Source organism: Gobius niger, assembly GCF_951799975.1.
Source record: "Gobius niger genome assembly, chromosome: 1".
Taxonomy (NCBI): Eukaryota; Metazoa; Chordata; class Actinopteri; order Gobiiformes; family Gobiidae; genus Gobius; species Gobius niger.
Genome location: NC_136852.1, coordinates 71,592,565 through 71,605,702, shown reverse-complemented (window position 1 = coordinate 71,605,702; position 13,138 = coordinate 71,592,565). Strand labels below are relative to the sequence as shown.

Here is a 13,138-nt window from a genome sequence, read left to right as displayed (position 1 = left end):
TGATTTGGATTGTTTTAACCACGGGAAAGTTGATGATTGAAAGCGTTTTTTGTCGTCGCCGTGGAGCTTTTTACAATATTAGTTTAAAGGGATATTTCAGGATTTTTGACATAGGGCCTCATTTCCCAGTTATCCAGAGTGTTGCTGATTTCTGGAGATTTTTTTTTGTAATTCATGCAGTTCTTATGTTTGGAGAGTTTCGTGATGCTAGGCTAATGCAAGGCTAGCGCATTTCTATGGTATCAGCTAGCCTGCATTAACCTCTTAACTCCCGCCTGAACAGAGAGGATCTTTTTCCATCATTTTGTTGTTGGGTATTCAAGTCATTTTTGCAACTTTTTTGTCATTTTTTTTGTCAATTTTTTATCACATTTTTGACAATTTTTTGTCAAATTTTTGTCATTTTTTTGTCATTTTTTTTGTCAAAATTTTATCACGTTTCTGTCATTTTTTTGTCAATTTTTTAATCACATTTTAATCACATTTTTGTAATTTTTTTGTCATTTTTTTGTCAAATCTTTGTAATTTTTAAAAACTTTTTTTTGTGACATTTTTGCCACTTTTTCATCAATTTTTCGGCACTTTTTTGTCAGTGTTTTCTCACTTTTTTGTCACATTTCCATCATTGTTTTCGTCTCAGTTTTGTTGCTATTTTCACACCGCTTTTCCAGAAGCTTTGGACTGGGGTAAAGCCAAACTGGAGAAAATGTGCTCGGTTCAGGTGGGAGTTAAGGGGTTAATGCAGGCTAGCTGATACCATAGAAATGCACTAGCCTTGCACTAGCCTAGCGCCAGCAACACTCTGGATAACTAGGAAATGAGGCCCTATGTCAAACATCCTGAAATATCCCTTTAAAGTCTATTCTATAAGTTCCTAACACCGTGTATTTCCCCTTTAGTCTTTGTGTTCATTGTGGAGAACGTTCTGTTTATAATCTGATGGTGAAGCGGCTCATTCTTCCCGACAAAAAGCCTCCAGTTCCTGTGAATTCCCGGCCTGTTTTGCATGTGTTTTGCATGAAGTGTATGTTCTTCCCACAGTGTTTCTGCTCCAGAGGAACAACGTGAAGGTCCCGTTAGTGACATCTCAGTCTCCTGCCATCGAAACCACTGTGGGGAGAGTCAATCGCTCTGTTCATGCAGGGTTTAGAGTCAGAGCCCAGAACGCTGAGGAGAACCACCAGAAGGGGGCACTGTTTACACCTATCAGGACTCCAGTAATAATCTCATTAACCCCTTAACTCCCACCTGAACTGAGTACATTTTCTCCAGTTTGGCTTTACCCCAGTCCAAAAGCTTCTGGAAAAAAGGTGTGAAAATAGCAACAAAACTGAGACGAAAACAATGATGGAAATGTGACAAAAAAGTGAGAAAACATTGACAAAAAAGTGACGAAAAATTGATGGAAAAAGTGGCAAAAATGTCACAAGAAATTGACCAAAAATTGACAAAAAAATGACCAAAATGTAACAAAAAAATGACAAAAATTTGATAAAAAATGTACGAAAACATGACAAAAATTGACAAGAAAAATTACAAAAATGTGATAAATATTTGACAAAAAAATAACTAAAAATTTACAAACATTTGACAAAAATGTGATAAAAATTGACGAAAAAATGACAAAAATTTGACATTTGACAATTTTTTTTAACAAAAATATGATAAAAAATTGACGAAATAATTTAAAAAATGTGACAAAAAAATGACAAAAAATGACAAAAATTTACAAGAAAAATTACAAAAATGTGATAAATATTTGACAAAAAAAAGAAAAAATTTGACTAAAAATTACAAAAAATGACCAAAAATGTGATAAAAATGGACGAAAAAATGACTAAAATGTGACAAAGAATGACAAAAATGTGACAAAAAAGTTACAAAAATGAGTTGAATACCCAACAAAAAAATGATGGAAAAAAAATCTGACGTGAGGAAAAAGATCCTCTCGGTTCAGGCGGGAGTTAAGAGGTTAAAAGCAAACTTGTACAAGAGCGTCTCCATCAGAAATGCTGAAGGAACGACTCCGACGAGGAGGTGGAGTTTCATCTCTGAGGTGAGGCCTGTGTCGTCATGTCATACGTGTGCGTGAGCCTGTGTTGTAGTTTGGGGAGGTGATGATATGAGCCATATTTTGCCCAGGCCGGATTCATGAAGGGGCTCACAAGGGCTAAGCTCAGGGGCCCAGCAGGCTGAAGGATATGCACCTTTTGGTCTGTTAAAATGCATGAAAAAGCACCATTAAAATAAAAAGATCTCTGTGGAAGGACCCCCAGACCCCCCTTTTAAATGTGTCCCCCCACCAGTCTGGCAGCAGCAAAGGTTCCACAGAGCTCAAACTGGGGTCATTATTTTAAACTGTCATTGTAGAGAGAGAGAAATCCCAGAGACAGACATACAGTAAAAGTCCAGATGTTCTTAAAGCGCTATATAAATAAATGTATATGGGGCCCTGAAAAAACTTTAGCCCCAGGGCCCATTTTACTTAAATCCGGCCTTGGCAACAGCGCTATATTGACATATTTATAGTGTAAGATAATTTGTGCTGAAATGCAATAGTTTTGGAAGCTTTGTACGATATATTGGTTTTGAGAATCTGGCAGCCCTGCAAAACAAAACAAAAGAACTACAAAAATGCAACAAAAAAGTTAAGTTTTGTAGGTCTTAGCTTTCAAATGAGGCGCGACACTGGCGTATGGGCTGTGAGCTCCAGTCGAGAAGCTTTTAGGAGAAGCCAAATCGGAGAAACAGCGCTCGGTTAACCTCTTAACTCCCGCCTGAACCGAGAGGATCTTTTTCCTCACGTCATCAGATATTTTTTTTTCATCATTTTTTTGTTGGGTATTCAACTCATTTTTGTCACATTTTTGTCACATTTTTGTCATTTTTTTTGGTCAATTTTTTATCATATTTTTGTCATTTTTTTAAATCAAATTTTTGTCATTTTTTCAAATTTTTTCGTCAATTTCTTGTACCATTTTTGTGACATTTTTGCCACTTTTTCATCAATTTTTTGTCACTTTTTTGTCAATGTTTTCTCACTTCTTTGTCTCGTTTCCATCATTGTTTTCGTCTCAGTTTTGTTGCTATTTTCACACCTTTTTTCCGGAAGCTTTTGGACTGGGGCAAAGCCAAACTGGAGAAAATGTGCTCGGTTCAGGTGGGAGTTAAGGGGTTAATGCAGGCTAGCTGATACCATAGAAATGCACTAGCCTTGCACTAGCCTAGCGCCACGAAACTCTTCAAATATAAGAACTGCATGAATTACAAAAAAAAAAAATCTCCAGAAATCAGCAACACTCTGGATAACTAGGAAATGAGGCTCTATGTCAAAAATCCTGAAATATCCCTTTAAAGTCTATTCTATAAGTTCCTAACACTGTGTATTTCCCCTTTAGTCTCTGTGTTCATTGTGGAGAAGGTTCTGTTTATAATCTGATGGTGAAGCGGCTCATTCTTCCTGACAAAAAGCCTCCAGTTCCTGTGAATTCCCGGTCTGTTTTGTATGTGTTTTGCATGAAGTGTATGTTCTTCCCACTGTGTTTCTGCTCCAGAGGAACAACGTGAAGGTCCCGTTAGTGACATCTCAGTTTTCCGGCCATCGAAACCACTGTGGGGAGAGTCAATCGCTCTGTTCATGCAGGGTTTAGAGTCAGAGCCCAGAACGCTGAGGAGAACCACCAGAAGGGGGCACTGTTTACACCTATCAGGACTCCAGTAATAATCTCATTAACCCCTTAACTCCCACCTGAACCGAGCACATTTTCTCCAGTTTGGCTTTACCCCAGTCCAGAAGCTTCTGGAAAAAAGGTGGGAAAATAGCAACAAAACTGAGACGAAAACAATGATGGAAATGGGACAAAAAGTGAGAAAACATTGACAAAAAAGTGACGAAAAATGTATGGAAAAAGTGGCAAAAATGTCACAAGAAATTGACAAAAAATTGACAAAAAAAATGACCAAAATGTAACAAAATAATGACAAAAATTTGATAAAAAATGTACGAAAAAATGACAAAAATTGACAAGAAAAATTACAAAAATGTGATAAATATTTGACAAAAAAATAACAAAAAATTTACAAACATTTGACAAAAATGTGATAAAAATTGGCGAAAAAATGACAAAAATTTGACATTTGACATTTTTTTTTTTTTAACAAAAATATGATAAAAAATTGACGAAATAATTTAAAAAATGTGACAAAAAAATGACAAAAAATGACAAAAATTTACAAGAAAAATTACAAAAATGTGATAAATATTTGACAAAAAAAAGAAAAAAAATTGACTAAAAATTACAAAAAATGACCAAAAATGTGATAAAAATGGACGAAAAAATTACTAAAATGTGACAAAAAATGACAAAAATGTGATAAAAATGTTACAAAAATGAGTTGAATACCCAACAAAAAAATGATGGAAAAAAAATCTGACGACGTGAGGAAAAAGATCCTCTCGGTTCAGGCGGGAGTTAAGAGGTTAAGCAAACTTGTACAAGAGCGTCTCCATCAGAAATGCTGAAGGAACGACTCCGACGAGGAGGTGGAGTTTCATCTCTGAGGTGAGGCCTGTGTCGTCATGTCATACGTGTGCGTGAGCCTGTGTTGTAGTTTGGGGAGGTGATGATATGAGCCATATTTTGCCCAGGCCGGATTCATGAAGGGGGCTCACAAGGGCTAAGCTCAGGGGCCCAGCAGGCTGAAGGATATGCACCTTTTGGTCTGTTAAAATGCATGAAAAAGCACCATTAAAATAAAAAGATCTCTGTGGAAGGACCCCCAGACCCCCCTTTTAAATGTGTCCCCCCACCAGTCTGGCAGCAGCAAAGGTTCCACAGAGCTCAAACTGGGGTCATTATGTTAAACTGTCATTGTAGAGAGAGAGAAATCCCACAGACAGACAGACATACAGTACAAGTCCAGATGTTGTTAAGGCGCTATATAAATAAATGTATATGGGGGGCCCTGAAAAAACTTTAGCCCCAGGGCCCATTTTACTTAAATCCGGCCTTGGCAAAAGCGCTATATTGACATATTTAAAGTGTACGATAATTTGTGCTGAAATACGATAGTTTTGGAAGCTTTGTACGATTTATTGGTTTTGAGAATCTGGCAACCCTGCAAAACAAAACAAAAGAACAACGAAAATGCAACAAAAAAGTTAAGTTTTGTAGGTCTTAGCTTTCAAATGAGGCGCGACACTGGCGTATGGGCTGTGAGCTCCAGTCGAGAAGCTTTTAGGAGAAGCCGAATCGGAGAAACAGCGCTCGGTTAACCTCTTAACTCCCGCCTGAACCGAGAGGATCTTTTTACCATCATTTTTTTGTTGGGTATTCAACTCTTTTTTGTCATTTTTTGTCATTTTGTCGTCATTTTTTTAATCCAATTTTTGTCATTTTTTTGGTCATTTTTTGTCACATTTTTGTTGTTTTTTTGTTATTTTGTGTCAATTTTTTGTAATTGTTTTTGTCAAATTTTCATCATATTTTTGTCATTTTTTCGTCATTTTTTTGTCACATTTTTGTCATTTTTTTGTCACATTTTTGTCATTTTTTCGTAAATTTTTTATCAATTTCTTGTGACATTTTTGCCACTTTTTTATCAATTTTTCGTCACTTTTTTGTCAATGTTTTCTCACTTTTTTGTCACATTTCCATCATTGTTTTCGTCTCAGTTTTGTTGCTATTTTCCCAGCTTTTTTTTCCAGAAGCTTTTGGACTGGGTTAAAGCCAAACTGGAGAAAATGTGCTCGGTTCAGGTGGGAGTTCAGGGGTTAAAGGCGGGAGTGTGGCCCGGGAACGTACCGTCGTACTCGGGGAAGTAATCCACCAGATGTGAGTACATGATCTTCTCCTCCAGCAGGTCCTTCTTGTTCAGGAACAGGATGACGGACGAGTTCTGGAACCACGGGTACGTGATGATTGTCCTGAACAGAGCTTTACTCTCCTCCATGCGGTTCTGCACAAACACGATTCACAATATCAATGTCAAGAAATATGTGAAAAATGAGGAATACGTTGGACAGAAAAATAGAGGAAAAATAAAATTGGGGAAAAATTTGAGCCAAAAATTCAGGGGAAAAAGTGGGGAGAAAAGAGGGAAAATATTAGTGATAAAAAAATGGCAAAGATGAGGGGAATTATTGGGAGAAAAAAAAGGAAAAATGTGTAAAAAAAAAAGAAAAACATTTCAGAAAAAAAAAAAATGGGAAAAATTAGTTGTCACTTGTGTTGGGAATTGGGAGAAATTTGGCCCAAAAAAATAAGCTAAAATACTGTAAAAAATAAATAAGATTAAAAAAAAAGGAGTCGGGAATACAAGTTAAAAAAATTGCAAAAATTAGGGGGAAAAATAAGGGAAAATGTGTGTAAAAAAAAAAATTGGGAAAATATTAGTGATAAAAAATGGCAAAGATGAGGGGAATAATTGGGGGAAAATGAAACTGTACTGTAATTTTTTTAATAAAATTTAAAAAAAAAAAGGGAAAAATTGGGCCAAAAATTGAGGGGAAATGGGGAGAAAGGGAATATTAGTAATAAAAAATGGCAACAATTAGGGGAAATAAAAGGGAAAATGTGTGTAAAAAAAAAAAAAACATTCAGAAAATGAGTGGAAAACAGGGAAACCATCTGGGGGAAATGTGGCATAAAATAAGAAAAAAAATGTGTGAAAAATAAATAAATGATGAAATAGTAATAAAAATGGAAGAAATTGGGGGGGTTAGGGGAGAAAAAATTGTGATGAAAATGGCAAAGATTTGGGGGAAAATGGAGGAAAATTGGGAAAAATTTTGGCAAAAAAATAAGCTAAAATATTCAGGGGGAATTGGGGAAAAATTGGGAGAAAATAGGGAATATTAGTGATAAAAAATGGCAAAAATTAGGGGGAAAAATAAGGGAAAATGTGTGTAAAAAAAAAAATTGGGAAAATATTAGTGATAAAAAATGGCAAAGATGAGGGGAATAATTGGGGGAAAATGAAACTGTACTGTAATTTTTTTAATAAAATTTAAAAAAAAAAAGGGAAAAATTGGGCCAAAAATTGAGGGGAAATGGGGAGAAAGGGAATATTAGTAATAAAAAATGGCAACAATTAGGGGAAATAAAAGGGAAAATGTGTGTAAAAAAAAAAAAAACATTCAGAAAATGAGTGGAAAACAGGGAAACCATCTGGGGGAAATGTGGCATAAAATAAGAAAAAAAATGTGTGAAAAATAAATAAATGATGAAATAGTAATAAAAATGGAAGAAATTGGGGGGGTTAGGGGAGAAAAAATTGTGATGAAAATGGCAAAGATTTGGGGGAAAATGGAGGAAAATTGGGAAAAATTTTGGCAAAAAAATAAGCTAAAATACTCAGGGGGAATTGGGGAAAAATTGGGAGAAAATAGGGAATATTAGTGATAAAAAATGGCAAAAATTAGGGTGAAAATAAGGGAAAATGGGTGAAAAAAAAAGAAAAAAATCAGGAAAAAAAATCAGAAAAAAATGAAATAAATTATAAAATAATAATAATTAAAAAAGGAAAAAATTGGTGCAGAAAATAACGTAAAAGAAAAAGAAAAGAAAAGAAAACTGCAACAACAGGATCAAAACTGTATTTTTTTTGGTTTGGTTCCTGCCTTCAGTACTTTTATTTTTTCGATACCAGTAGTACCACAACTTTTTCCCGATGCCATACCGGTATCTTATACTCCTGAGTGTACTGCAGTATCTGTATGTGTTACCTCATTGTCGGACTCCACCAGCACCTGGTCGTACTCGCTCAGAGCCACCAGGAACATGATGGAGGTGACGTTCTCAAAGCAGTGGATCCACTTCCTCCTCTCCGACCTCTGACCCCCCACGTCCACCATCCTGTCAGGAAACAACACAGTTAAACCTTTTCATGATAATAATAATAATAATCATTCACAAACATGACCTTTCCCCAGATCATGTTTTACTGATCTTTACTCTCAATTACAAACATATTTCAAATTGTTTATTATGTTTATTATTATTATTATTATTATTATATATTATTATCATTCACAACATTAACAAGGACCAGGGGTGCGCCGCATATGGTTAATACCAACTCTCTCCCATTCATTCTCAAAGGTAAATATAGTATAATGCAGTACACTTTTTGGCCACCAGCGTCAAATTGGGGGCGCTGTTTCACTCCTTTCACAAAAACACTGCTGTGGTTGGTATTATCAATCACAGAGCGTTGTAGCATCAACTTTCCCATTTTTCCAACTTTTATTGCAAAGTTGTTGAGATCAACAATGGTACAGGTTAAATATAATATAATGTGGCATTGTTGCATGTGTTGTTGTTTACATTTTGCACCATTTACTGCTACAATAGTTGATTTTGTTCTACAAAAACTAGACTTTTGCCATTGTTAACATTGGTTTTAATGTAGAATGTTAACTGCATTGAGAGACTCAAATGCAAATGTATACCGAAAAATAAAATCAATTTACTATTATTTCCGTGTTCGGCCCACGACCCACAGGCACATTTTCATTTTGGTCCTCGGAGACAAAATGTTTGGGCGCCCCTGGTCTAGACTATATTTCTTTTCTCTTTTTTTTGTCATTTAAGTATTTATTTGATTTTTAACATAATCAAAACATACAACAAAACAAAAACAGCACAGACTAAACAAAACAGCAAAAGTATATGCAGACTTTAAAGTGTCTGACCTTTCAAATAAGACATAAACACATCCCATACTTGAAAATAAGACTCCTTCCGATTCTGTAACTTGGCAACTAATAGCTCATATGATGTAGTATCTGTCATGGATTTAACCCATTCCCTATAGAGAGGAGCTTCTGGATTTTTCCATTTACGGAGAATCACTCTCGCAGCTAAGATGAAACCTGTTAGGACCAGCGCAAATTTACTCTTAGATATATCAGGTAAACAGGATCTGTCCCCTAACAGGCAAAGTTGAGCAGACTCAGGGATACCTAGCCATCTCTGTATTGTTGAAAAGATTGCTCTCCAAAATGGCTGAACCACTGGACAATCCCACATAGCGTGAATAAATGTGCCTTCGTGACGGTTACATTTCCAGCATAGATTATTCTGAAGGATGCCCATAGACTGTATTTCTGATTCATTTAATGTGATCCTCATTAAAAAAGCAGTGCTTTCAAAAATAAGGAGATTTTAAGTGACTCCATATCCTCCTGCACTGCACTCAACTCTTAATAAACACCACTGTTTAAACACAGCTGCACTAACGCCTCTTCTTTCACCGTGGATCTTATGCAAATGAGCCATGTGCTCAGAATACGTTTTCCGAGTAACGAGTTTAGTAACGCGTTAGTTTTGTAGCACCGTCGGCCATCAGCGTAAAGAGCCGCACCTCCGTCGTCAATGCCAATCATCGCCCTCGGTCCCGCTTTTAAGCCCCAGCAATCATGGTTTGTTCGCTTCCCTGCTGTGCTGTGACCCACCTCCACCCCATCTCCACCTCCTGTGTCCACGGCTTCTCCCTGCTGCATCTTCACTGGTCTCCTATACCAGTGTTTCCCAACCAGGGGTACGGGGACCCCTTGGGGTACTTGAGCACTTGGCAGGCGGTACTTGGACTTACCTCAGATTTACAAAGGGGGAAAGAGATAGTTTCAATATTACTTTGAAAGAAAAGTTAGTTTTTATTATGATTTTGAGTAAAAGGCTTGACTTTGAGAGTATTTTTGCTGTATTTTGAATATTACACTCTGCTAAACACTGAATAATCCATGTTTAGTTGCTTTATTTGTTAAGATTTTGGCAGGATCTCTGAGTTAGGGGGTACTCGGAATATAAATTAATGCCTCAAGGGGTACATGGAACAAAAAAGGTTGGGAACCACTGTCTTATACCACCACCAGTGTCCAGGCTCCGGGGAAGACATCCCTCACTCCAAGCTGTTCATCCAAACTGACTTTCATACATCGATGTCTACGAGGTCTGATCAGCAAAACTAATATACATATCAATAAATCTTCCTAATCTCTGCTTTTGTCTGAGTGTGTCCAGGTTGAAATGCACGGTGTTGTAATTCTGTAGCCCGACGTGTCCGTACCTGAATATGACGCTCTGCAGGTCGAAGGGATACTCGATGATGCCCGTGGTGGGCACTCGGACCCTCAGCACGTCCTGCTGGGTGGGCAGGTATGACGGCTCGGAGATTCGGTCCATGGCGTTCAGGTAACTGCGCCGCCCGGCAAAGAAACGAGCAAATCAAAGTGAGGCGAGGAAATGGGCGGGGCACCATTACAGGCTTTCAATAGCAGTACTTTAATGATACTTTTCGATACTGATACTAAAGTATTTGTCATATAGAACTGGGGATGCACCGATACCACTTTTTCTATAACCGATACGAGTACTTTGATTTAAGTACTTGCCGATACCGAATACCGATACGAGTACAAGGCATTTTCTTCAGACTTGTTTTTTTGTTTTGTTTTTTTTTTGTCATTTTTTTGTCAATTTTTTTGTCTTTTTTCGTCAATTTTTTGTAATTTTTTTGTCATTTTTTGGTCAATTTTTTTGTCATTTTTTGTCGTATTTTTTGTCATTTTTTTGGTCATTTTTTTGGCCAAATTTTTGTCAATTTTTTTGTCGTTTTTTTTGTCAATTTTTGTCAAGTTTTTGTCAATTTTTTTTGTCATTTTTTGTTATTTTTTGTTATTTATTTTTTATTTTTTTGTCAATTTATCATTTTTTTGTCCTTTTGTTGTCCTTTTTTGTCCATTTTTTTGGTCAATTTTTTGGTCATTTTTTGTCATATTTTTTGTTATTTTTTTTGTTATTTTTTGTTATTTTTTTTTTCCTTTTGTTGTCCTTTTTTGTCCATTTTTTTGTTGTTTTTTTGTCATTTTTTTTGTTATTTTTTGTCACATTTTTGTCAAAGTTTTCTCACTTTTTTGTCACATCTTTATCATTGTTTTCGTCTCAGTTTTGTTGCTATTTTCACACTTTTTTTCCAGAAGCTTTTGGACTGGGGTAAAGCCAAACTGGAGAAAATGTGCTCGGTTCAGGTGGGAGTTAAGGGGTTAAGAGAAGTTAAATCAGAATTGAACAGATGCCTTTTTATTTCATTTTTTATATTCAATATAATTTATAATTTTTATGTCTCTGTCCATCACAGACCGAACAACTCATGTCCTAAAGCTCCTCAATGCTTGTGCTTTATTCATTTATCTATTTTTATTTAACAATAGTATTGAGATGTTACTTATTACTGCAGATAAATGGTCTCTTTTCTCCTTTACTTCAGCTCCGTGTGGATTTTCTCAAGTGTTTATAGTAACTTATCCAGTAGCTTCAGCATTTTGCTTGTTTTGCTGCAGTTCATTTTGGCTCATTATAAACATGCTGTACCTCTTTATTTTTGATTTTCTGACGACTTTTTAGTCGCTGGGTTAGATTTTCAGATGAATAAACCCCTGGGCATAAAACAGAGTAAGAATCGCCAGAGCTGTTAGCTGTGAGTTAGCGGCGAGTTAGCAACATTAGCAACGTTAGCAACATTAGCAACATTAGCCTGTATGTTGTAAACACTGCAGACGCTGCAGCACTAACAACATTTAGCTCTGTTTAAATCCAGCTCAGACTCTGATTTAGGGAGTGTCGTCTGTAATAAAGTCAGCTCTATGTGGAATATTGGATTTACACTAAACTATTCTCCAGTTTGTTGTTATTTTCTCTCCTCAGTGGAGCCGCTCCTTCTGGTATCGGGACCTCGTTAATGAGTGCGAGCATGAGGACAAGCACGTGGTATCGGCCCGATACTGGTATCAGTGTCGGTGCATCCCCATGTAGAACCATAAAACAGATGAATAATGTTCATTTAATCTTTTATCTTCCATTTAAGTTCTTTTGCATTTGTATCATTCATTTGAGGTGAAACAACAAAGAAACTTCCATTAACTACAAAAGGTTTTCTTATTTTTTCCCCCAATTTTTTGCAATTTTTCATGTTTTTTCCCAAATTGTTACATTTCTTTCATTTTTCCCAATTTTTCCCCCCAAATTTACAATTTCACTTCTTTTTCCCAATTTTCTCAAAAATTGTTCAACTTGTTTTTCACTTCTTTTTTTTTTCTTTATTGTGATGAACAGAATTAAAAATGTAATATAAAGATAAAAAATATATATTTTCAGTATCTGCTTTCAATACTTGTATTTTTCCGGTACCAGTATGTTGGATAACGCTATGATAAATAGTGATTTACTGTTATCCTCTAACACAGTAGAACCTAAACCTTTTTTAACGAAGCCCCGCCCTGTTCACTGATCACATGACGAGCGCTCACTATTTGGTGGAGTCGGACAGCTGGTACTCCCTCCGGCGGTCGTAGGCCTCCTGGATGCCCGGGTCGTTCCACAGACTCTTGATGGCGTCGACGTGGTGGTTCTGGAGCATGCTCACCTTCTCCACGTCCACGTCTCGAACGATGTTGGCGTTAGCCTGTTTGAAAGACACAAGAGCAGCAGCTGAATGTTGTGAAGAAATAACAAAGCCCGGAGCGGATGGACTGGATCGTATTATTATTAACCTCTTAACCTACAGCTGGGTCCGAAACCATCAAATTATAGCCTCTATGTCCTGACCCTTGACCTTTCATGGGGTCGACTGTTAGATCTCTTTGCAGTTAGTGAACTAGAGCTTCAGCAGCATTTGCCCAATTCGACCGTCCTTACCCAGGGGAAGGGGAAGTGACATCACCAACAGCTGTTCTTCTTCTTTAAGGTTATTGGCAGACTGCAGGCAAACAAAAGCGCCTGTCGCCACCTGCTGTATTGCATTTAAGAGACATTTAAAGGGGCTAGATTCAAGTTGGCCATTTTATGCTCACTACTGCCACCTCAGGTCTTACGTGTAACTGCAGCTTCTATATTAAGCTCGTGCATGACGGCAATTCGGACCCGAAGTGACACCGTTTTGAGTGACAGTGCAGGATTTTAGAGGCAGTTGTGGTGAACAGGTCTGGGCTCATTCTACACATTAGGACATGGCTGGACCATGTAGGGGGAGGAAAATACATATTTTTAAATATTTTTAAACTCCGTATAGTCCCTTTAACCCCTTAACTCCCACCTGAACCGAGCACATTTTCTCCAGTTTGGCTTTACCCCAGTCT

General features: G+C 36.9%; 1 protein-coding gene across 1 annotated transcript in view; it reads right to left on the bottom strand.

Annotated features, from left to right (window-relative positions):
- LOC306960406 (guanine nucleotide-binding protein G(q) subunit alpha) overlaps positions 1-13,138 on the bottom strand; it is a 42,285-nt gene that overhangs the window by 1,196 nt on the left and 27,951 nt on the right. Inside the window, exons 3-6 of the mRNA XM_079552838.1 lie at positions 12,311-12,465; positions 10,072-10,200; positions 7,727-7,856; positions 5,805-5,958 (exon numbers count right to left, since the gene is read on the bottom strand). Coding sequence (XP_079408964.1) covers positions 5,805-5,958; positions 7,727-7,856; positions 10,072-10,200; positions 12,311-12,465 — 568 coding nt within the window. The remainder of the gene's footprint in view (positions 1-5,804; positions 5,959-7,726; positions 7,857-10,071; positions 10,201-12,310; positions 12,466-13,138) is intronic.